The sequence below is a fragment of the Mesoplodon densirostris genome, chromosome X (genome assembly GCF_025265405.1).
Source record: "Mesoplodon densirostris isolate mMesDen1 chromosome X, mMesDen1 primary haplotype, whole genome shotgun sequence".
NCBI lineage: Eukaryota > Metazoa > Chordata > Mammalia > Artiodactyla > Ziphiidae > Mesoplodon > Mesoplodon densirostris.
In genome coordinates this window covers 51108012-51132145 of record NC_082681.1, presented here as the reverse complement: position 1 = coordinate 51132145, position 24134 = coordinate 51108012, and the positions used below count along the sequence as shown (strand labels likewise).

Here is a 24134-nt window from a genome sequence, read left to right as displayed (position 1 = left end):
CTGACGTGTGCAGAAGTCCTTCTTGTTCTGGCCGTTGTTCCCGTCTGAGTACCAGCTCCCCATTGCCCTGAGGGCGAGCGGGCCTGCAGCAGAGGCCAGAAGGAGGAGGAGAAGGAAATTGTCCCGGATCCCTGCAGGTCAGTGCCTGGGAGATTCCAGAAGGTGGGGGTGGCCGAGGGCGCAGGGCGGAGACCGTCGCGGGTCCTGGGGCGCCTCCATCGTCTCTCCCACTCGCCGCCGGCTTTCCAAGACATCTGTCCCGCCCGCAGCCCATTTCGTTGCTGCGAAATGGTGAGCAGCGTGGTGTTTGGGGAGGGGCTCAGAGATTGGGAGGTGGGAATCTGGTGGAACCGAGGCCATAATCTGGAAAGGGAGCTGCGGCCTGGGTGTTTGCCCCCAGTACTCCAGGACAGTGCCGGCGGGGAAAGGCTGGACATGGGGAGGGGGGAGTGCAACGTGATGTGTCAGCAGAACCCCGAGAGGGGTCATAGGAGTGGGAAACCTTTGACAACCAGGCATCCGAATTAGGAAAGAGTTTTCTGTTCTGGGGACCGGTCCGTCCACCAAGCACTCGGTAGCGGCTGTTTCCCGTCTTTCTGACTGTGACTGTGTCTTCCTGACTATGGCTCTGTGTTTTGTGGGTCCGAGCCTCTCCCGGGTTGCCAGTCTTTCCGTAGGTTGCGGCACTACGCCGGGCTAGAGAAGAGGAAGGAAATTAACCCCGATCGGTGAAGGTCGATTTGAGGGTAAGACCAAATGGGGACCCTAACAGGGGCGGTGGTGGGGGTGGGGAGAAACCAGAGATGGCAATAATCTAGGTTGGGTCTGAGTCTGAGTGTGTTTCTTGCACTCCCGGGACTGTGGCGAAATGGCGTGCATTGTGTGTGTGTGTGTGTGTGTGTGTGTGTGTGCGTGTGTGTGCGAGCGTGCGCGCGTGTGTCGCGGGGGGTGGGGTGGGGGAGAATGACAGAAGGGAAACCTATCAGATAGTTTGTTCATAATCCTCTTCTCTCAGCAGTATTTAGTCCCCATGTTTTCGATCTGTCATCCTGCAGGTCTGCTGTAGCAGGTGGCACCACTTGAAGCGAGGGAGGAAGTTTCCTCAGATCAGTAGAGGTCGGTGTGGGCGTGGGGGCTGCTTGGAATGGGGGAGGGGTTGGAAATCGCCCGCGGTTGGACAGGCTCACCCAATCCTACCTTATTTCCCTAACATCCCTCCCATTTCAGGCTAGGGAAGGGGCAGGCACATGCATGTTTTGGATGGCATAGAGAGGTTTTTTTTTTTTTTTTTTTAAATCTGACAACCTAGATAGGTGAATCAGGAAAGCAAGGAATGAACAGTCAATCCATCAAGGCTTCAGTTTTCACTGGCTCTGGTCTCTCTGCAGATTGCAAGGGTTGTTGGGCGTGGCACACCTCCAGGGGAGGGAAGAAGGGGCAAACTGCCTGTCTGAAGGAGGTTAGTGCAAGGTGCCACTCCCTGGGAACACCCGAGGTTGGGGTGGCTGAGGGCCCAGCAGAGACTGTGGGCTCCGTTGCCTTTATCTAGGCTTGGGGAGGGGGTGGACTGTGGAGGGTAGGGGGAGAGTGAAATGAGGAAAGAGCTTGTTAACAATCTACATTTTCTGCCAAGAACTCATTTACTTATTCCTCTGTGCAACTCTCTGCATGGGACAACACAAGGAGAAGAGAAACTCAAACCCCTTTTCCTTCCTCCACCCCCTAAGGTCCACCTCCAGAATCAGCTGTTGTGGCCTTGAAGTGGCTGAAGACAATCATCCTCCGAAGGCCTGCACCTAGGCCAGGCGTATAGCCCTCCTCCCCCAGCCTGTGACTACTCTGTTCCTCGGTCCCTGATATCGTCAGGGACGATTGCATGGGCTACGCCAGGAAAGTAGGCTGGGTGACCGCAGGACTGGTGATTGGGGCTGGCGCCTGTTATTGCATTTATAGACTGACCAGGGGAAGAAAACAGAACAAGGAGAAAATGGCTGAGGGCGGGTCTGGCGACGTGGATGATGGGGACTGTCCTGGGGCCAGGTACAATGACTGGTCTGATGATGATGATGACAACAGTGAGAACAAAGGTATAGTATGGTACCCACCTTGGGCCCGGATTGGGACTGAGGCTGGGACCAGAGCTAGGGCCAGGGCAAGGGCCAGGGCTACCCGGGCTCGTCGGGCCGTTCAGAAAAGGGCTTCCCCCAATTCAGATGATACTATTTTGTCCCCTCAAGAGTTGCAAAAAGTTCTTTGCTTGGTTGAGATGTCTGAAAAGCCTTATATTCTCGAAGCAGCTTTAATTGCCCTGGGTAACAATGCTGCTTACGCATTTAACAGAGATATTATTCGTGATCTGGGTGGTCTCCCAATTGTTGCAAAGATTCTCAATACTCGGGATCCCATAGTTAAGGAAAAGGCTTTAATTGTCCTAAATAACTTGAGTGTGAATGCTGAAAATCAGCGCAGGCTTAAGATATACATGAATCAAGTGTGTGATGACACAATCACTTCTCGCTTGAACTCATCTGTGCAGCTGGCGGGACTAAGATTGCTTACGAACATGACTGTTACTAATGAGTATCAGCACATGCTTGCTAATTCCATTTCAGACTTTTTTCGTTTATTTTCAGCAGGAAATGAAGAAACCAAATTTCAGGTTTTGAAGCTCCTTTTGAATCTGGCTGAAAATCCAGCCATGACTAGAGAACTGCTCAGGGCCCAAGTACCATCTTCACTGGGTTCCCTCTTTAATAAGAAGGAGAACAAAGAGGTGATTCTTAAACTTCTGGTCATATTTGAGAACATAAATGACAATTTTAAATGGGAGGAAAATGAACCTACTCAGAATCAATTCAGCGAAGGTTCACTTTTTTTCTTTTTAAAAGAATTTCAAGTGTGTGCTGATAAGATTCTGGGGATAGAAAGCCATCATGATTTTTTGGTGAAAGTAAAAGTTGGAAAATTCATGGCCAAACTGGCTGAGCATATGTTTCCAAAGAGCCAGGAATAACTTCTTGATTTTGTAGTTTAGAAGCAACACACATTGTAAACTATTCCTTTTCTCCACCTTGTTTATATGGTAAAGGAATCCTTTCAGCTGCCAATTTTGAGTAATGAATATCATATTGTATCATCAACGCTGATATTTATCTGAGTTGGTCTTCAGGTCTAAGCTGGATGAATGAATATCACTACCTGTTCTGAAAACAAGTTTGTTGCTTTTTATCTCACTGCCTAGATTGAAATATTTTTACTATTTCTTCTGCATAAGTGACAGTGAACCTATTCATCATAAATAAGCTCCCTCCTGTCATGGGCATTGACTTAATTTGTGTATCATCAATAAAGTTGTGTGTTAATGCTGGAAAAAATAAGAAAGAAGGAAAAGAAACCATCCTTGTCTTTTGGTTTATAATCTAGTTGGAGAGATAAGAAACATACAAACAAAAAGATAACAGAATATCTCAAGCATATATTCATCGTCAAATATGTGCGTTCAGAGCACAGAGGAAGCAAAGGTTTCTGTGGGATACAATAGTCGGCTACAGATTGATGGAGGAAGTGGCCATTTAAAATGAGTCCTCTATGGGATAGGTAGTTAAGGCATACCCTATGATGGGAGTGATGGGGGACTGGTGTGAGAAAGGCATGGAGGTAGGAACTCTTCCTATGACAGTAAGGGGGAAACTAGTCTGCTTAGAGTGGAGAGTGTAAGGGTGGGAAGTAAATAAATTTGGAAAGCTGGCTGAAGCCAGTTTGTGGAGAACTGTTTGAATATTATCCCACTGAACGCTGAGAGCCAGTAAATAATTTTGACTAGAAAGAATAATTGGAATTCATATAAAAGTTCCTCTCTCACCCACTGTGCAGTGTGCTTGAGGGTGTGGCAAAATGGATCCTTTCAAACCCTGGTGGTAGGAATGAGCTTACACTGGCACAAGGTTTGTGGAGGGCCATTTTGTAATACATATCATAAGCCTTAAAATATGTAAACCCTTTGTCCTAAGGAAATAATTGATTCATTGGCCAAAAACTGTATGTACAAGGCTGTTCATCCCAGCAATGTGTGAAATAGTAAAAACTGGAAACAACTTAAACAATTTAGCACACTGGATTGGTTAAATAAATTAAAGAATATTCACACGGTATAAGATAATTATATCACTTGCAATCCATATTGCCAGGGAACGATATTCATCATGCATTGTTAAGTGAGAAAGGTAGGTTAGATAGCAGTATTCATAGTATGATTCCATTTTTTTGAGAATATAAGATGTTTAAGTAGACACTAAAAACTCTGGAATTACAGACACCCAAATAGTAACAGTGGTTATCTTTGGGTGGAAGGATAGAGTAATCTTTACCTTTTTACTTTTTATTCATCTATGTGTTCTTATTTATCTAAAACAAATACTGATTTTTTCAAAAATTTTTGGAAAAGAAAAATGTTGGGAATGGAGCAGGTGATTGATTGGAGCATGTACTGAGTGGAAAAAATATTTAGATTAAACATGAGATGGGTTGAAGTTTTCTCTCTGAAATAATAGATGAGTGCTGAAGATGGGGCTCGTTGTGAGGATTAAATGAAGTAATACATGGGAAATACTTAGAATGTTCTGGCACATAGCAGTTAATTAAGAAAAGTGAGCACGCTTAATTCCCTGGAATTCAAGGTTGATAGCTGTTTTGGTTGACCTTTGTTTCACTGGGGGCATTCTGCCACATGTCAGCATCATTTAATAAATAATAACAACAATAAAGTTTAGCACTTATTAAGTGACCACTGTGTAGAGTGATGTCATTCCTGCAAGGCAACTGTTACAATAATTTCTCAAAGAAATAGGGTTTTCTTATTTCTAAGGACACAAAGTATTTCATCAGACATGATCTCACCCGCCCTCATAACATATTCCTAGTCAGTTTGGAGATGTTATCCTGCTTTATACATGAGGCCAGGAAAGGGTAAAATCTCTGTTCAGTTATGATCTCATTTTAGCCTCAGGCTTCCATATACTTACTCTAATGTTGCCTATAGTAGACAAAAGGACCAAGGACTGGTTAGCTTAAAGTTGCTGGGTATGGTGACCCTATTGAGTCATGAACACGTGGGGGCTAATTTGACATTAGTTTTAAGGATGGGATGAAGGTAAAGGGAACTAACATTTTTCTTGCTCTATTATTAGGCAGGAGAAAAAGATTTGGGAGGGGAAGCCTAATCCATTTAAAATAAATTGAGTTTGAGGTAAATGTGTGACATCCAGATGGATATACCCTATTGTCACTTGAATGTATTGACCTGGCGCTCAGAGAAGACTAGGCTATAGATACAGATTTGGGGGCCACCAGAGGATGAATGATAATTGAGGACATTGGAGTGGATGTGATCCCCAGAGAGAAGGTGCAGAGAGTAAGAGTGGAGGGCTGCAGAAAGAACTGGGTAAGGGACTGTGGCAGCTGGGGAGAGAAGCATAGAATTGCAACTGTGGATACCCTTCCAGACACTTGTACTATCCATATACCTATATATTCTATACATCAAATTGGATGATACTGTAGATGAATTTTCAGAGCCTGATTTAAAATTTTTCTATTTTTCTACTAAAAATCATTCATTGGAGATACTTAAGAAAATAGACAGCAAGAACAAACTTGACCCCTGACCCGGATCTGTATCTTGAACATCTAAAAAATATTCAGATCAAGCCATGTTGAACTTGGGGTGCTGAGTGACTTTTCTAAATGGGGTGAAAAATGAGGTCAATTTGTATAATAAAAAGCCACCGTGCAGCAGGGGCACAGGTCTGACCAGTGTCCATCTGCTCCTGCAGGTCTCTTTTCTCATCCCTTCCCATTCTTCTTCCCTATCCCTTCCTCACACTTGTCTTTTCCTTTCCTCCTTCTGAGAGACCATTGGCAGTAGCCTCTTTGTGCTTCTGTGTCTTTTGTGGGTGACCGCTTAATTCCCATGACACCAGGTCATGCAGCAGTGGGCATTTGATACAGAATAATATTTGTCATTGCTGTGGTAATACGGTGACCTGGGTGTGGCTGGATGCCAAGATTTTTTGGACCTTTGTTGAACAGAGACTGAGAAGGCACCAGTCTTAACGTGGCACAGCCCTATGTGCACTGATGTAATTTTGATGTCCCACACCTGGTATTGTTTGGCACGGAATCACCCAGACTTTGGTAAGTGCTGTGTGAGACAGATATGTGACTGCCTGGTCCGGGGAGGCCACAGGGCCGGCCCAGCCACACGCAGATATCCTCATGCTTTCACATCGGAGGCTGCCACTCTCAAACATTTTGGGAAGGGCACAGTTCTGTGATTGTGGCAGCTCATCGGGGCAGGGAGGAGCCAGGGTCCTCTCTTTAGAGAGCTTGGCAACTTCTAGGTAACTGAGGAAATTAGAAGCTCAGAGGATATTCTGCTATTTTGGGGTTTTCTCTCATCTAATGGCTTTAGGAATTTAAGTGGGTCTATCCCAGTCAAGTGTGTTCAGAGGGAATTTTACAAAGATGGAGTATAGTTCTCTTATAAATTGTCACCCAAAGCATAATATTTCAAGGCTCAGGAAACTGGTTTTCTATTTTTAAATTCATATTTTACTTGCCTTGTTTCAAAAGAGGTTCTAAGTGTAGGTTTAGCAAATTGATGTGGTTTGGGCAAATTTTGTGCTTATGCCTCTGTTTGGTTAATTTCTCTGCTAAATTCCCTTGAGAATGGTTATTTTGAAGAGTGATTATGACTACTTTCAATGCTATCTTTTTACATTAATTTTACATCACATCCCAGGTTGAACTTTTTTTCTGATTTCTCTGTTTAAACTGTGGCTCTTCCTTGCCTTTAAACCAGAACTATCGTGCTGCCATCTCGGGGTGCAGAAGACTAGGGTAATGACCCCTGGTTTGCTCTGCCCTGAGGCGTGGTGTCAAGCAGGATAACACATATTTACTTTCAGAGATGTGTATCTCCATACTTTCCCCTCTCCATTGGGTCCCTCTCAGGCCTTGTGTTAAGGGCTTGGGCAATGTTGGGTCTGGGGGTAAGCCTGAGTGGAGGGAGAAGGTAAGGGGTGGGAAAGAAGCCTTATTGGATGGGTAACTTTATCCTAACAGGTTCATGCCAATGGAATTCAATCCAGCACTGGCAGTGGGCTAAGTGTAACTTTTTGGCCCTGTTGACCATTTACATTTTAAAAAGTGAAAGAGTAAGTGTAATACAAGCATGATTGTTTGGGCATTAGAGCCTTCTGTTTATTGAGCATTTTTCTAAGTTTGCACATGGACATAACATGTTATTAAATGGGGTGGAATTTCTTTCTGAAAATAAAATAACAGAATGACAGTCTATGTTACTATAAGAAATGTAATTACCAAATAGATCAGATTCTTAGTGTTGGCTGCTCAGAACATTCTGTCCCTAAGGTCAATGTGCATCAGAAACCAAATTATCATCAGAAGGTTTTTTATTTAGTGCTCAAGGAATCAGGGTAAGCTCACTCAGCTAGATGTTAGTGTTGTCAAAGTAGAAGAAGTTGGTGCATCCACATCTGCTATGGAGATTGACTTGTGGCTGAAATCAAATACTTGTATTCAAGAGCTAGAGCATCTTTCTCCCTGGACACAATTAAAAATTTTGTCTGCCTAGATACCCCTTTGCCAGAGGTGGATCATCAGTTGATGGTAGTTTTATGACTGTTAAGATATATTATCAATTAGCTTTCACACAGAGTTTGAGAGATGTATACTTTTACAACAGGAGAGAACTGTAGTATTTGCAATGCATCCTCTCCTACATGTTGATTAGTATCTTTCTTTTCTGGATATTTTTTGATGAGTAATGATAACTTGTAATGATAATTTTTTTTGAAACTCAAGCAAAATGAATTGTCACCTCTTTAATTATTTTTCCATTTCTATTTCAGTGTTTGCTAAAATGTGGTTTAACTATAATCTTGCTAATTTTTGTGGCTTTCTTTCAATAAGCTGTAATGAAAACCCTGACATAATGAAATGGATCAATAAAAGAAAACGTTTAATTTTTATCTTCTTCCATCATTTAAAATGAATTAAATTGGATTCTCTTTTTGATATTAGAAAGGATGGAATCTAGGCAAGACCAGATAAAACAAACAATATTTAAAATATTTTCTGAATCTTAAATCCATTTAAGCTGACTTGGGGAATGATTCTTTGTAATCACTTATTATTTAACATCATCAATCATCAGCTCTTGTTATGCTGGTCTGTGTAATCTATAGCCAAAATTGGAATTATTAAATTGCACCATGTCGTTTATAATTCCATTAAATTCTGGTTGATTTTCTTCTGACATAAAAGTTAAATCTTTATTTATGAATGTCATAACTTGTGAATGTCTATAAATGTCATACGTATATCATCACATGTGTTTAGGTGGAAATGACTATAATTGGGGAAATATTAACATATTAGTAACACTCTGGAATTGTTTTTCAGCTATTTTAAAACTATCAATAGAAGTCCCAGACATATTTGTTTTAACTTAGAAAGGGGAAAAATTAGTATCTGGGGAAGAAGGCCATATTATAGCTTCTGCATTGGTGGACAGGATTATGCATCCACCTGGGCATTTGACTACCACTCTGAGACAGATTTGGGAATTAACACCACTCTGAGAGATTATTTTTCATAATGAACTCTATTTTAATCTTCTTTATTGTATTTTCTTAAACCATAGCAGTTCTATTAAAAGCTAAAACAGATAAAATATAAATTAAAATGTAAAACTACCCTTATCTTGCCCATTTTTAGTTACCTACTATGAATGTGTTTTATATGTATTTAAACATAAGTGATACACATATTCATATTTTTATCAGAAAATGAAATCACAGTCCATATATTGTTCTGTTCTGCAACTTTTATTTCACTTAAAATACATCATGTGTTTATTTCCTTGCATATCCTACCTCATTTAACTTTGTTCATGGTGTCTTTTTCTGTAGAAGAGCTGCATATTTAGGTAGTCATATAATTCAGCCTTTCCCTTTATGGCTTCTAGGATTCTGGACATGCTGAGGCAAGCTTTTCCTACCCCAAGAGTTTACAATAATTTTTAATATTTTCTTCAAGCTTTTAAAAATAGCTATTTGCATGTGTGTGTGTTTAATCCTTCTGGTATATAATTTTGTATGTGGTATGAAGTAGAGATGTAATTTTATTTCTTTTTCCCATCCCCAGACATTGAATATGCCATCCTTTTCTCCACTTTTTGACAGAACTTTTTAGAGATTATTAGTTATAGGTTATTTACCACATGTTATTCTTCTCTATAAATGGAAACATTATTGCTCTTTTTGCTACCTTTGAGGCATGATGCACTGAAGACTGTTGGTGAAGTCCTATATCACAGAACCTGTTTTATTAAAGTTGGAATGAATAGTATTGGGTTGTGATACTAGTAATTAATTGTTTATGGGTCTATTATGAAGAAATTTGAAACACCAAAGGGTAAATATAGTGCACTATGGGCTATGAAAATGCCACAATTTGTAAAAAGTAGTCTAGCAAGTGACTTACACGAGTGTGACAACACTTCACTCAAAGCATTGACAATGAACAAGCTAATTGGTGTATTTGAGAGTTTGAAAATCCGCTAGCTAACTCAGTCTTCCAAGCAGGGGAGTTATTACATATTGTCACATGTGCCTTGGAACCGAAGGTAAGAAACCGATCTTTTTGAAACATGGAATGAACTGTCAGATCTAGAAAGCTTGAGCACTATGAATTAAGACATTTTGGTGGACAGTTACAAGATAAAGTAATATTCTTATCAAAAAACTGGTAGTGATACAGATCTAAATTTATAAAAGACACTTGTGTACAAATAGAGAAAATAATATAATGAAAAATCTGAAATAAACATCAGTGACACATTGACACTGAAACAACTGTTTGAAGTAACAATTGATTAAAACATTCTATGGATGAGTTTGATAGAGGATACTCCTTTCATTAGTAATATATATCCTTTTAAGCAAAAGAAATAAGAAAATAATGTTAGCACATGGTCTCTAGAGTGCAATACTTCCTAAAAACTTGCTAGAATAGAGGAAAGCTATTGATTTTTTTGTGTTTATCTTTGCCTCACCACCTCTTCTATTTTGCTTATTGACTTTGTGATTTTTAAATAGTCCTCTGTGTTTTAGACAAATACAGTCATATCAGTTGTAAATAGAAATTGCTTTTAACTTTTCCCAGTTTTACACTAATTATTTATTTTATCTTATTGCAATAACTAGAATCACCCAAAATACTACTGAATAAAAATGGAGATTGTGGATGACCTTGACTTGTTCCTGGTTTTAGTGGAAATGACTTTGGCATTTCATGGTTAGAATGAGGATTGCTGTTGACTGTTGGTAAAAAGCACTTTCAATATTTAAGTTATTCTCTTCTATACTTGTTGGTACCCATTAGAAGTAGCTGCTGAATTTTTTTCTAATCCTACTAGGTCATAATAGAGCTTCTTATTGCCAGACTTCTGAGTTCTGTTTGTTTATAAGTTTTATAGTTTGTTAATGTTTTATTTTGATTTTTATATTTATTATTAATATTTGTTTATAGTTACCTTTTATGTACTACCTTTAGCAGGTTTTGGTCTTAGGTTTGCTAGCTTTATAAAATTCATTAGTGAACTTCAATTTTTTTCCTCTTTTCTGGTAGAGTGTAAATAATATTGGTATTATCTCCTTTTTAAATGTTAGATAGAACTGAACTGCAAAACCATTTGATCCTGATTCCTTTTTTAGTGGTAGGTCTACAATCACATTTCCAATCTTATCTCTCATAATTTGTCTACTCAAATTTTCTATTTCTTGGGTTAATGTTGGTAACTTCTACTCTACCGGGAAATCATCCATTACCTTTAGATTTTTAAATTTCATGTCAAAGATGTATATGTAAAATTATAACTCTTTTAATCACATCTATTTTTGTAGTGAAATCCTTTATTATTCATAATTTGTATACTTTTGCTTTTCTTCCATTATTACTTAGTTTTGCTTATGAAGAGTGTGTTTATTTTATTGGTCTTTTCAAAGAACCAGGCTTTTATTTATCATTTCTACAATGTTTTTTCTGGTCATTATTTTTAACTTTAACTTTACTAATTTCTTCTATCTTTGGATTTGTTCTATTGTGCTTTTCTAATGCTTCAAGAATAGGGCTTATTTCTTTTATTTATGGTCTTCTTGAATAATAATAGTAATTAAGATTATTTATTTTTCTCTGAATACAGCTTTAGCCATGCCCCATAAGCTTTGATATGATGTATTCTCTTTTTCTTTGCTTTCCTTATAGCTTGCAATTTTACTTTTAATTTCCTCTTTGACCCGGGGGTTATTATGGAGAACAGTGCTATATTGTCAGGCAGTTATGTTTAATGGTGATCTTTTATTATTTATTTCTAATTTTATTTTGTTAAGGTAAGAGGATGTGCCTATAAATTCTCTCCTTTCTAGAATGTATTTTCTCTTATATTTATTCTGAGTTTTTAAATTTGAAAATCATGTTTTTCAATCCCAGAAATTATTTTTTTCTGCTTTAGTTGTACTCCTTTCAGTGCTCTTATTACTTATTTTGCTAAAGATTATATCTGACTCCTTAAGTAGTTCTATTTCAGTGGGAGATAATATAAGTTTTGAAGTGCACAGACATGAATATGAATAGTCATCTGTGGAAGTAATACAAGGGACTGGAGAAATTTGGAGAATAGAAACCCCAAGGAAGGTCTTCTGGGAGATATCCCTTGAAGGCAGGACTGGGATTTGATTGAAATAATTTTATTATTCTGCATTTATTCTTCACTATATGTGCATTTTCTTCAAACATTGTTTCTTAGACATACCTAGTGATGCCTACCTAAGTGGTAGATTAAAGAATTTTTAGAAAGTATCTTTAGACTCTTACCCATAAGTCATTTGTTTTCTCACTCTGTCTCTCTTACCTCTTCCAGATTTGCAGTGTATCTCATTAACACAGTGCTCCAGCTATCATTATTGTATTGTATTGTACGCTGATTACCTTAGTTGTAGCTTTAAAAAGCTATGCTCAGAATTTAGAGTCCAAGAGAAAACATGGTGCAGTCAAATAAGCTGTGTAGAGACTGTGGCTTGACCAACAGCTGATATCATTTCCCAATGGGCTCATCCTACTTATGTCTCTGAGGGAAACCTCTGAATAGTCAGAAAGAAAAAAATATACAGTAATTTACTAAGGGATGGGGTGGCAGACATCAAAAACTACATGAACATTTCCATGTACTCTCTCACATATTTATGTGTATGCATATATGATATAATATTATGTTTTAAATATAAACTTATATTCTTGTTTTTCTCTCCCACAATATTTCTTACTTTTCCATTTTCCCCATTCCTTTCTTCAGGAAAGGTTTATGGAAGGGCTTTGTCATTTCCCAAAGCCCAAACACATGAAAGTATCATGCTAGGTATAGTTGATGCTCTACACTAAGATGTGTCTAGTTATGGTTTTATTTGTATTCAAACTGCTCAAGAGTCAGTGTGTTCCACATAAGGATTCATGTCTTGCTTCAGTTGTTGAAAATTCTGTGCCACAATCTCTTCAAATATTACCTTTTGCTTATTCTTTCTAGTCTTTTTGTATGGAGCTTCTTCCAAGCGTATTTTGATATTTTTAATTCTTTCTGCCATGTCTTCTAGGTTCTCATGCATATTTTGCACCACTTTATCTTTTTATGCTGCATTCTGGGTGATTATTTTTTGAAATATATCTTTGAATGTCTTAATTATCTCCTTGGGTTTGAGTTTACCTCTGCTAGAGTCACACAACTTTAACCAGTTCCAGATTAATTTTTATGTTAGTTTGTGTCCTTTGGGTTCACTAACATGTAGGAACTGTGAATTCAACCCTACACCTATGGGTGGAGCTGACCTGGATTCTGATTGCTCTCAGGGATCTCTTTATCCACCCATAACCTCACATAAAAGACAAGCTTTCTTGTTATATATCTTTGCTGTGAGAAAAGGTTTTCTAGTCATCATTTTAGATACTGGTTGTGCTTCTGTGGGATCTGGATTTAGACAGGAGCTCAGTACCAGCCTCCCATCTTCCATTGCCTAGAGGCATTGCCTCCTGTTGCCATGTGGGATTAAAACCCTGTTCCCCAGCCCTTAAAGCCAATATCCATCTGTTCATCTTTATCTCTTGCTCACTGCTGTTAGTTCCTTCTTTGTTCCTTGGGGATTTGCATTTCATGATTATGAGCTTGACTATATTATTACTTTTAGAGGGGGGTTCATATTCTATAATTTCTGTGAGTTTTAAGTGGAAGGGGTCAGTTCAGTATGCTATTGACTGGAAATTCCTCATATAGGTTTGTTGGATTGGATTGTGTAGGTGACTTATGTGATGCCTCTTAAGAGATATCTTGGGGGAATGCTGTTTTATATTTCTTCCAGCCAAATAGTATAGGGTCTTACCAAGCTTTCTGTATCCCAGAATGGCAATGGCAGGGAAGCAGCAGAGAAAGTCTTGATCATTCAAGGAAGACACAGAAGCAAATAGAGAGCCATCTTGTCTGAAGGGGCCACAAGGAGGGAATGGAAGTGGTGAATTATGTAGAATAATACTAGAACCACATGGACTCCTTCCTTCTAAGAACTCTAAGGCACTCCATAAGCATCCTTGAACTTAGACACACCATGGAGAAAACAGTAGATCTTGAACTGATACTGTTTCAGTCACCCCCATGGAATGAGAAGACCAGATGAAAATTGTGAGTATTGCTATGGAAAATAAAAGTTGGATGTCTTACACACTTGAATATGTGGACTGAGATTTATTCCAGTTACATATAAATACATACATATATACACACATGCATATTTGTATATGGATAGTAAACAAGCTGGAAGGATATACCACAGTGTATTAGAATGGCATTCTGTAGCAGTAAGGTTACAAGACATTTACATTGTCTTCTTTGCCTAGTTAACTACACTTTTCCTTATTTTAGCTCAAATTTTACTCCTTGGGGAATTTTTTCTGACCCCTTTCTAACCCCTTCAGAGAGCTTTGATCTTCTGCTGTATATTCTTATATACCGGTGTCCCATTCTTTCTTTGTACTTATATGGAATTATAATTATACATGCACTTGTGTGATTATTTGATTAATGTATATCCCCCACTATTCTGTGAGCTTCATGAATGCAAAGACTTAGTTTGTTTTTCTCACCATTGTATTCTCAGTGCCTTGCATAGGCACTCAATAAAGACTTACTAAATGGATAAATGAATACATTTCTACATTGTTTGAATATTTTACAATGATTGTATTAATTTCATTATTAAAAGAAAATAAAGATTATCCTATTTAGAACAAATATAAACATAGATCTTCTGGGCCAGTGATTATTTGAGGGTCACACTTCCTAATAAGAATGTGTTAGTAATTATAGCTTCTCTCTCCTGAAAAATCCACATACACCCTCCTTTCATTCCTAACACACAACTTTACATATACTTTAGGTATTTCTAGACTTGGTCAGAGAACACCCGGTCTAGGTTTATCAGTATGGTCAGTGGGTGAGAGTTCCTTGGACACTGGCCTAAGCCTGGCTGAGGGGCCACCAGGGAGGATGTGGAATGGCAGGCAGCAACCCTGCTGCAAGGCTAGGCTCCTCCTGGGTTCCCTGGAGTTTGGGAATGAGAGGCCTACCAGACTGCACTCCTCAGGCTAGGTGGGAGGTAGTAGACACGGTCCAGGGAAGCTTCTACTCAGGGAGAGAACAAGTGGGTCTCGGGGGCTCTCCCCACAACAATCACTTCTCTAGGCTACATGGAAACCCTCAGGTGCAGGGGTCTAGGAGAGAGCGATCCCATTCTGTTTTCCATTGGTGGGAACAATGCTCCCATCTATGTTGAGGCTGAGTTATCTTTATGGGAATTTGAGAGAGGGATGGAAGGGGCCAAAGGCATTTACCCAGGTTACCACCTTTGTCACTTGTTCGTGTATATTTTTGAAGTGAGCAACAGAGTCAGGTGCAAAGAATGAGAGGCTGTGGAATATGGGAAGGGGTTGGGAGACAGCACCTTATGCCCATCTTGACAGGACAGGGAGAATCAGACCATCTTTTCAGCCCTTACACTCTCAGCTGCCTCGGCCTCACAGCTCTTCCCTTTGCTCAGAGTTGAATCTCACTGTTCAGAAGGATTCAGTCTAAAAACTTATCAAATACTTTAAGCATGTGGGGGACTTCCCTGGTGGTCCAGTGGTTAAAGACTTCGCCTTCCAATGCAGGGGGTGTGGGTTCAATCCCTGGTTGGGGAGCTAAGATCCCATATGCCTTGTGGCCAAAAAACCAAAAGGTAGAATGAAAGCAATATTGTAACAAATTCAATAAAGACCTTAAAAATGGTCCACATTAAAAAAAATCTTAAAAAAAACATACTTTAAGCATGTTTATAACACTTCTTATGTAGAAAAACAGTACAATTGTAAAACTTAATTGGACTAAGGCACTTGCATGAAGCAAAGCCTCCTTCTTAAGTTGGAAATATTTTTTTATGATATATTTTTCCTCGAATTGATTCCTTGTTACTTTTTCAGTGAAAATAATTTCATTGCCTTCTTTTCTGATGGTAAAAAAATGATTGCATGCTGATGCTTAGTTTTAAGGGCTGCAATAGTACTAGAAAATATGAGGAAGTAAGTACAAATCTCATGTTTACTCTCTGCCTCTACTACTGACTTCCTGCCCACTCTCTAACCCCAATCCCCTGCTCCATTTTGGTATATGGATATGGTTGCAGGGGAGATGGAAGATGTTACTGCCCCAGGGGATTGAAGGTGGAGGGAGGGGGCCTGAGGATCAGGCTAGTCTTGTGAAAGATATTGATGGGGCTGAAAACATTTGAAAACTGTTACCCAGAGTCAGAAAAAGCAGCCACTGAGACCAGCATCCTGGATGATTAATGTCTTTTAATAGCATTTTATAATCCTTCCACAAAGCTCTTGCCTATTGTGGCAGAGGCTGTTAATGCTCCCCAATATTCATGTTGCCTGCTTCCTCCTGGGTATCCAGCTAGATGACAATGGTAAGTGTCCCTTTTGATTGAGTGCAGCCATAAGTCTGATTCTGAGCCAAAGAATTGTGGCAGAAGTGATGTAAGTCACCTCCAGATTTTTCCACGTAACACCTCTCCATGCTTGACCTGTGCTCTCTCTTTTCCCATACACCAGCTGAATGGATAGACAGCAGAACCTCCCTGCTGAACTGAAACATTAACTTGAGACTCCTTTGTGGGGAAAAAAATATTTTTGCTTTTAAGATCATACTTTTTTGAGTCTTTTGTTGTAACAGTTTTACCCTTTTATGCTACTATGACATTGATGGCTTTCTTTCCTTCCTTTTTTTTTTGGACCTCAGATGATGAAGATTACACTAATCAGATTCCTTCCTTCATATCATACCATTTGCATAGGTCTAATCAAAACCTTTTCCTCTTTGAAAGGCTTTTTGGCACAAGATCTATTCTGCTTATTTTAATAAATATATAAATAAGTTTTAAAAAAACCTTTTCTTTATTCATTCATTTACTACTTTGTTTCTTTCATCTCTATTCCTCACTTCCATCTTCCTCCCAACAGGCAACCATTCTAATATATTTGATGTGTATATTCTTGTTTGTCTGAGTTTTTTTAGAACTTACGTTATTTAATATGCATGAATTTTTAATTTAGATAGTGATATGTTGCTGTGGTTCTTATTTTGTTTTTTTCCCCACTCAGCAGTATTTTTTTATGTTACATGTTATTCTGGGTACATCTAATCTGTAGTTTACAGCTTTTGCATGATGTACCAAAGTGTTCATCCACTCTAATTTACTTCTTCATTTTCCTAGGAATAGAATCTAGACTGCTTTCAACTCCTTACTACCCCAAACACTGAGATGAATGTCCTCATATATGTCCCCTTATGGACCTGTGAGAGAAGTGTTCTGGAATATAAAAATGGAATTGTTAAGTCATAGGGTACATATATAATTAATGTGATTAAATACTGTCAGATTGCTTTTTGGAATAGCAGTGACAGTCTAAAATCTAATTAGCTGCCTGTATGTGTAAGAGTTCCTATATCCTTGCACCCTTACTAACACTTGGCATTTCCCATCTTTTGAATTGCTGGCCAAATAGGTGTAAGTGTACAGGTATCCTCCGCTTTTTGAAAGTTCACTTTCACGAAAGACTTAACCTTAGTAGCTCCTTCTGCTAACAGAAAGAAATCTGAAGAGGATTTTGCTTTTATGAAAAATGGAGAAAAGTGAAAATAGCAGTTCAGGGTTTGTTTTGCAGCAAGCCATTATAGAGGCAGCGTGCACCCAGAGCAGCAGGAGTAGCACCATCAAGCTCCTTCTCCCGGAACTACACTCAGCATCAAGCTACCATAGCTTTGAACTGCGTCTGTGAGCATCTGTGTTTTACCCCGATTTATTTTGTGCACCCGTTAGCAAGATGTGTCCTAAGGTAATTGTTTCTTCACTTTAGACCATTTCTGCTTATGAAACACTCTACTTTTGGCCAGCGGGGGAAATTATAATTTAATTAGCAATTATCTGATTAATAATGAGTTTGAACATCTCCATGTATTTTTAAGCATTTTGGTTTTCCTCTTCTCTAGGTATACTTTTCATATATTTTGCCAATTTAGGGTGGTGTGTCTCTGTCTTTTTCTCTTGGATTTGAAGAGTACTGTGCATATGCTAGATATTAATCCTTTGTTAGTTTAAAATATTGCAGATATTGGGCTTCCCTGGTGGCACAGTGTTTGAGAGTCCGCCTGCCCATGCAGGGGACACGGGTTCGTGCCCTGGTCCGGGAAGATCCCACATGCCGTGGAGCAGCTGGGCCCGTGAGCCAGGGCCACTGAGCCTGTGCGTCCGGAGCCTGTGCTCAGCAACGGGAGAGGCCACAAGAGAGAGAGGCCCGCGTACCATAAAAAAATAAAAAAATAAAAAAAATATTGCAAATATCTTTTTTTCTATCTGTCATCTATTAACTTTGTTCATGGCGTCCTTTATTGAATAGAAACTCTTATTTTTATATAACAAAATCTATTAATCTTTTTTGCCGTATGGTATGTACTTCTGAGGTTTTGTTTAAGAAAGTTTTGTCCAATTCTAGGCCACAAAGATATTCTCCTGTATTATCTTCCATTAACTTCATAATTTTAACTTTCATATTTAGGTCTTTCATCCTCCAGATGAAAATATATTTGGTGTTAGGCAGGGGTCCGGTTTTATTCTTCTCCAAATCGAGAGCCAGTCTTCCCAATACCATATACTAAACAGTCTATCCTTTTCCATTGATTTGCAGTGCCAATTTTATAGTATATTAAGTTTTATATTTACTCAATTCTCTCTCTAAGCTTTTACATTTATCTGTTTATCTCTTACATATTTCTTTTATTACTATGATATGGCAGGGACAGCTAGTACTCACCAAATGATCTCTGTTTTTTCCTACTCTCCTGCCTGCCTTTCATTTATAATAATTGAGGCCATATGACTAGATCTGGACAAGGTACTATAAGCAAAAGTAATGTGAATTACTTCTGGTCCAAGGTAGTTTAAAATCCTGTATAAGAGGCCACATTTGAGATGGAGGAGCCACGAGATAGAAGAAACCACAAGATGGAAGAGTAACAGCATGGAAGACTGAGAGCTGCCCAACCGGCATTAAATTTTAGGTAAACAAGAAATAAACCTTTGTGTATTCACTGAGATTTGGGGGTTCAGTTGTTACTGCAGCATAGCCTGTTGTTACCTTGACTAATGATATAATTTTGTAGTATATCTTACTATCTGGTAGAATCAGTTTCCCCTCTTTATCCTTATTTTTCAAAATTGGCATAGGTCTTTTCGAGTCTTAATACTTCATATATATATATATATATATATATATATATATATATATATATATATATATATATATGATAGAATGTGTCAGTCAAGCTTTGATAGCTATTTTTCATGTTAAGCCAATTTTGCATTCCAAGTTGATCAAGAAAAAAATTTTTATACATAGCTGGATTCCACTTGCTGATATTTCGTTTAAAATTTTTACATTTATGTTTATAGGTAAGACGTATAGTTTCCTTTTTCATACTAACTTTGTTTTTTTTTTTGTTTTTACATCTTTATTGGAGTAGAATTGCTTTACAATGGTGTGTTAGTTTCTGCTTTATAACAAAATGAATCAGTTATACATATACATATGTTCCCATATCTCTTCCCTCTTGTGTCTCCCTCCCTCCCACCCCTCTAGGTGGTCACAAAGCACGGAGCTGATCTCCCTGTGTTATGCGGCTGCTTCCCACTAGCTATCTATTTTACGTTTGGTAGAGTATATATGTTCATGCCACTCTCTCACTTTGTCACAGCTTACCCTTCCCCTTCCCCATATCCTCAAGTCCATTCTCTAGTAGGTCTGTGTCTTTATTCCTGTCTTACCACTAGGTTCTTCATGACTTTTTTTTCTTAAATTCCATATATGTGTGTTAGCATACAGTATTTGTCTTTCGCTTTCTGACTTACTTCACTCTGTATGACAGACTCTAGGTCTATCCACCTCATTACAAATAGCTCAATTTCATTTCTTTTAATGGCTGAGTAATATTCCATTGTATATATGTGCCACATCTTCTTTATCCATTCATCTGATGATGGACACTTAAGTTGTTTCCATCTCCTGGCTATTGTAAATAGAGCTGCAATGAACATTTTGGTACATAACTCTTTTTGAATTATGGTTTTCTCAGAGTACATGCCCAGTAGTGGGATTGCTGGGTCATATGGTAGTTCTATTTGTAATTTTTTAAGGAACCTCCATACTGTTCTCCATAGTGGCTGTACCAATAAAGGTTAGTACTAGTCTCATAAAATGCATTGGATAGTATTACTTATTTCTGTTCTCTGGAAGAGTTTGTACAAGATTGGAATTATCAATTCCATCTGGGCCTATTTTGGGGAGCAGAGGGACTTTTAAACTACTGATTTAATTTCCTCAGTGGTTATAGGACCCTTTAGAATTTCTGTATCTTTTTGAGTCAGTTTTGGTAAGTTCTATTCTCCAAGGGATTCTAACATTTCACCCACATTTTCAAATTCATTGCATAAAGTTAACCTAGAGTCTGTCATACAGAGTGAAGTAAGTCAGAAAGAGAAAGACAAATACCGTATGCTAACACATATATATGGAATTTAAGAAGAAAAAAAATGTCATGAAGAACCTAGGGGTAAGACAGGAATAAAGACACAGACCTACTAGAGAATGGACTTGAGGATATGGGGGGGGAAGGGTAAGCTGTGACAAAGCAAAAGAGAAGCATGGACATATATACACTACCAAATGTAAGGTAGATAGCTAGCGGGAAGCAGCCGCATAGCACAGGGAGATCAGCTCGGTGCGCCTGGAGGGGTGGGATAGGGAGGGTGGGAGGGAGACGCAAGAGGGAGGGGATATGGGAACATATGTATATGTATAACTGATTCATTTTGTTATAAAGCAGAAACTAACACACCATTGTTAAGCAATTATACTCCAATAAAGATGTAAAAAAATATAAAGTTAATCATAATATTCTTTTATCTTTAAAAATCTTTGCTTACTCATTATTATGTCCTCTTGTTCATTGCTAATATTTTTTCTTAACACCTATTTTTCCTTGATTAGTCTCACCAAAGGTTTGCTTTTTTTTATTATACCATTCACAGGACCAGGTTTTGGCTTTGTTGATACTGTCTAATGTATTTTTACTTTCTATTTCATCTATTTCTGCTCTTGTCTTTTTCATTCTTCTGTCTTTATTCTGCTGTTCTTTTTCTAACTTCTTAATTTGGATGCTTAGCTTATCAATGTTTAGCCTTTTTTTCTAGTCTAACATAAAATTTAAAAAATAACTTTATTGAGAGATAATTCACATACAAATTCACCTATTTAAAGTGTACAATTCAATGTGTTTTAAGTATATTCACAGAGTTGTACAACCATCGCCACAATCAATTTTAAAACATGCTGTGGCCTCTCCCGTTGCGGAGCACAGGCTCCAGACGTGCATGTCCAGCGGCCATGGCTCACGGACCCAGATGCTCCGTGGCATGTGGGATCCTCCCGGACCGGGGCACGAACCCATGTGTCCTGCATTGGCAGGCGGGCTCTCAACCACTGCGCCACCAGGGAAGCCCTTAAAACATTTTTATCACTCCAAAAAGAAACCCTGCACCCTTTAGCTGTCACTCTTCATCTCTCCTCCACTGCCTCTCCAGCACTTGTCCGCCATGATTCTACTTTTTGTCTCTACAGATTCACCTATTCTGGACGTATCGTATAACATAAAGATTTAAGTCCATAAATTTCCCTTGAAATACCATTTTTACTGAATCCCACAAATTTTGATCTTTAGCATTCTTATTATTATTCAGTTCTCAGTATTTTAAAATTTTCACTATGCTTCGTTTTTAACCCATTGATTATTTAGAAATATGTTTTAAAATTTCCAAGCACATGGATTTTAAAAATGTTGTCTTTTTATTATTGATTTTTATTCTAATTGCATTTTGGTCAGATAAGGTGAACTTTATGAAAGTCATTCTCAGAAATTTGTTGAGACTTGATTTATGGCCAACTATGTGATCAGTTATTGTAAAAGTCCTGTGTATGCTTGAGAAGAAAGTGTATTCTCCTCTTATTGGGTGCAGGATTCTGTTTATTTTCATTAAATCAGGTTGTTGATTGTATTGTTCTCTATTCTATAACTTTACCATTTTTAGTAAATACTTGTCCTTTAAATATTTTAGAAAAGTGTGTTGAATTATCCCATGTGATTGTTGATGTTTTCATTTCCTTTTTCTTTACATATTTTGAGGTTACTTTATTAAATGACCACACACTTAGAATTGTTATTTATTTTGGTGAATTGCACCATTTATCATCAGTTAAAAAATCTTACTTTGAAATAATTATAGATTTACAGGAAGTTGCAAGGATAATACAGAGAATTTTTCTGTACATTTCACACAGTTTTCCCCAATGGTTACATCTTTTCATTTTAAGAATGTTATATATATTGAATCATAGAGTATGTGGGGTTTTTTTGAGACTGGCTTTTTCCCCCCACTCAGTACAATGCCCTTGAGATCCACTCAAGTTGTTTTTGTATCAATAATGGATCATTCCTTTTTATAGCCAAGTAATATTCCATGGTATGGATGTACCATGGTTTGTTTAACCATTCACATAATTTTTTTTTCTTTAATAATGCCTTCTGTCTTAAAACCTATTTTTGTCTCATTAATTTGGCTCTTCCAACTTCCTTTTGGTTAGTGTTTACATGGTATATTTTTCTGACTTTTACTTTCAAAGTTTCTGCATGCTTATTCTTTATCATGTAGCTTGATTTTTAAAATCTGACAAAATCTTTTAACTAGTAAGTTTAGCCCATTTTTTCTTATTATGATTACTAATACATGTGAGTTCTGTGCTTTCTCTTTTTCTTGCTCTTTTAAGGCTTCACTTTCCTCATTTCTCACCTTCTTTTGGATTAAATTATTCTTCTTAGTGCATTTTTCCCTTTAATGCATTGGACAATTTACTCTCTCTATTATTTTAGTGGTCACTCTTGCAATTTTATCCTTCATATCTAACTTAAGTCTAGAATTAATCAATTATATTAAGAATAGATGAGAGACAAAGAAGGACACTACATAATGATCAAGGGATCGATCCAAGAAGAAGATATAACAATTGTAAATATTTATGCACCCAACATAGGAGCACCTCAATACATAAGGCAAATACTAACAGCCATAAAAGGGGAAATCGACAGTAACACAATCATAGTAGGGGACTTTAACACCCCACTTTCACCAATGGACAGATCATCCAAAATGAAAATAAATAAGGAAACACAAGCTTTAAATGATACATTAAACAAGATGGACTTAGTTGATATTTATAGGACATTTCATCCAAAAACAACAGAATACACATTTTTCTCAAGTGCTCATGGAACATTCTCCAGGATAGATCATATCTTGGGTCACAAATCAAGCCTTGGTAAATTTAAGAAAATTGAAATTGTATCAAGTATCTTTTCCGACCACAATGCTATGAGACTAGACATCAATTACAGGAAAAGATCTGTAAAAAATACAAACACATGGAGGCTAAACAATACACTACTCAATAACGAAGTGATCACTGAAGAAATCAGAGAGGAAATTAAAAAATACCTAGAAACAAATGACAATGGAGACACGACAACCCAAAACCTATGGGATGCAGCAAAAGCAGTTCTAAGGGGGAAGTTTATAGCAATACAATCCCACCTTAAGAAACAGGAAACATTTCGAGTAAACAACCTGACCCTGCACCTAAAGCAATTAGAGAAAGAAGAACAAAAAACCCCCAAAGCTAGCAGAAGGAAAGAAATCATAAAGATCAGATCAGAAATAAATGAAAAAGAAATGAAGGAAACGATAGCAAAGATCAACCAAACTAAAAGCTGGTTCTTTGAGAAGATAAACAAAATTGAAAAACCATTAGCCAGACTCATCAAGAAAAGAAGGGAGAAGACTCAAATCAATAGAATTAGAAATGAAAAAGGAGAAGTAACAACTGACACTGCAGAAATACAAAAGATCATGAGAGATTACTACAAGCAACTCTATGCCAATAAAATGGACAACCTGGAAGAAATGGACAAATTCTTAGAAATGCACAACCTGCCAAGACTGACTCAGGAAGAAATAGAAAATATGAATAGACCAATCACAAGCACTGAAATTGAAACTGTGATTAAAAATCTTCCATCAAGGGCCTCCCTGGTGGCGCAAGTGGTTGAGAGTCCGCCTGCCGATGCAGGGGATACGGGTTCGTGCCCCGGTCTGGGAGGATCCCATATGCCGCGGAGCGGCTGGGCCCGTGAGCCATGGCCGCTGAGCCTGCGCGTCCGGAGCCTGCGCGTCTGGAGCCTGTGCTCCGCAACGGGGGAGGCCACAACAGTGAGAGGCCCGCATACCGCAAAAAAAAAAAAAAAAAAA

General features: G+C 38.2%; 1 protein-coding gene across 2 annotated transcripts; it reads left to right on the top strand.

Moving 5' to 3' along the window:
• Nucleotides 1-4779, top strand: ARMCX3 (armadillo repeat containing X-linked 3). Of its 2 annotated transcripts, XM_060087204.1 has the most exons (5): nt 1-137; nt 667-746; nt 1056-1116; nt 1389-1459; nt 1728-4779. In XM_060087204.1, exon 5 carries the CDS (start codon nt 1877-1879, stop codon nt 3011-3013), a length of 1137 nt encoding a protein of 378 aa, XP_059943187.1. In that variant the 5' UTR covers nt 1-137; nt 667-746; nt 1056-1116; nt 1389-1459; nt 1728-1876; the 3' UTR covers nt 3014-4779. The 2 variants fall into 2 exon arrangements, with proteins under 2 accessions (XP_059943187.1, XP_059943188.1); XM_060087205.1 differs by lacking the exon at nt 1389-1459.
• Nucleotides 4780-24134: the final 19355 nt, after the last annotated feature.

Coding starts and splice junctions, on each gene's coding strand:
- ARMCX3 (XM_060087205.1), top strand. CDS start 1,877: ATGGGCTACGCCAGGAAAGTAGGCTGGGTGACCGCAGGACTGGTGATT.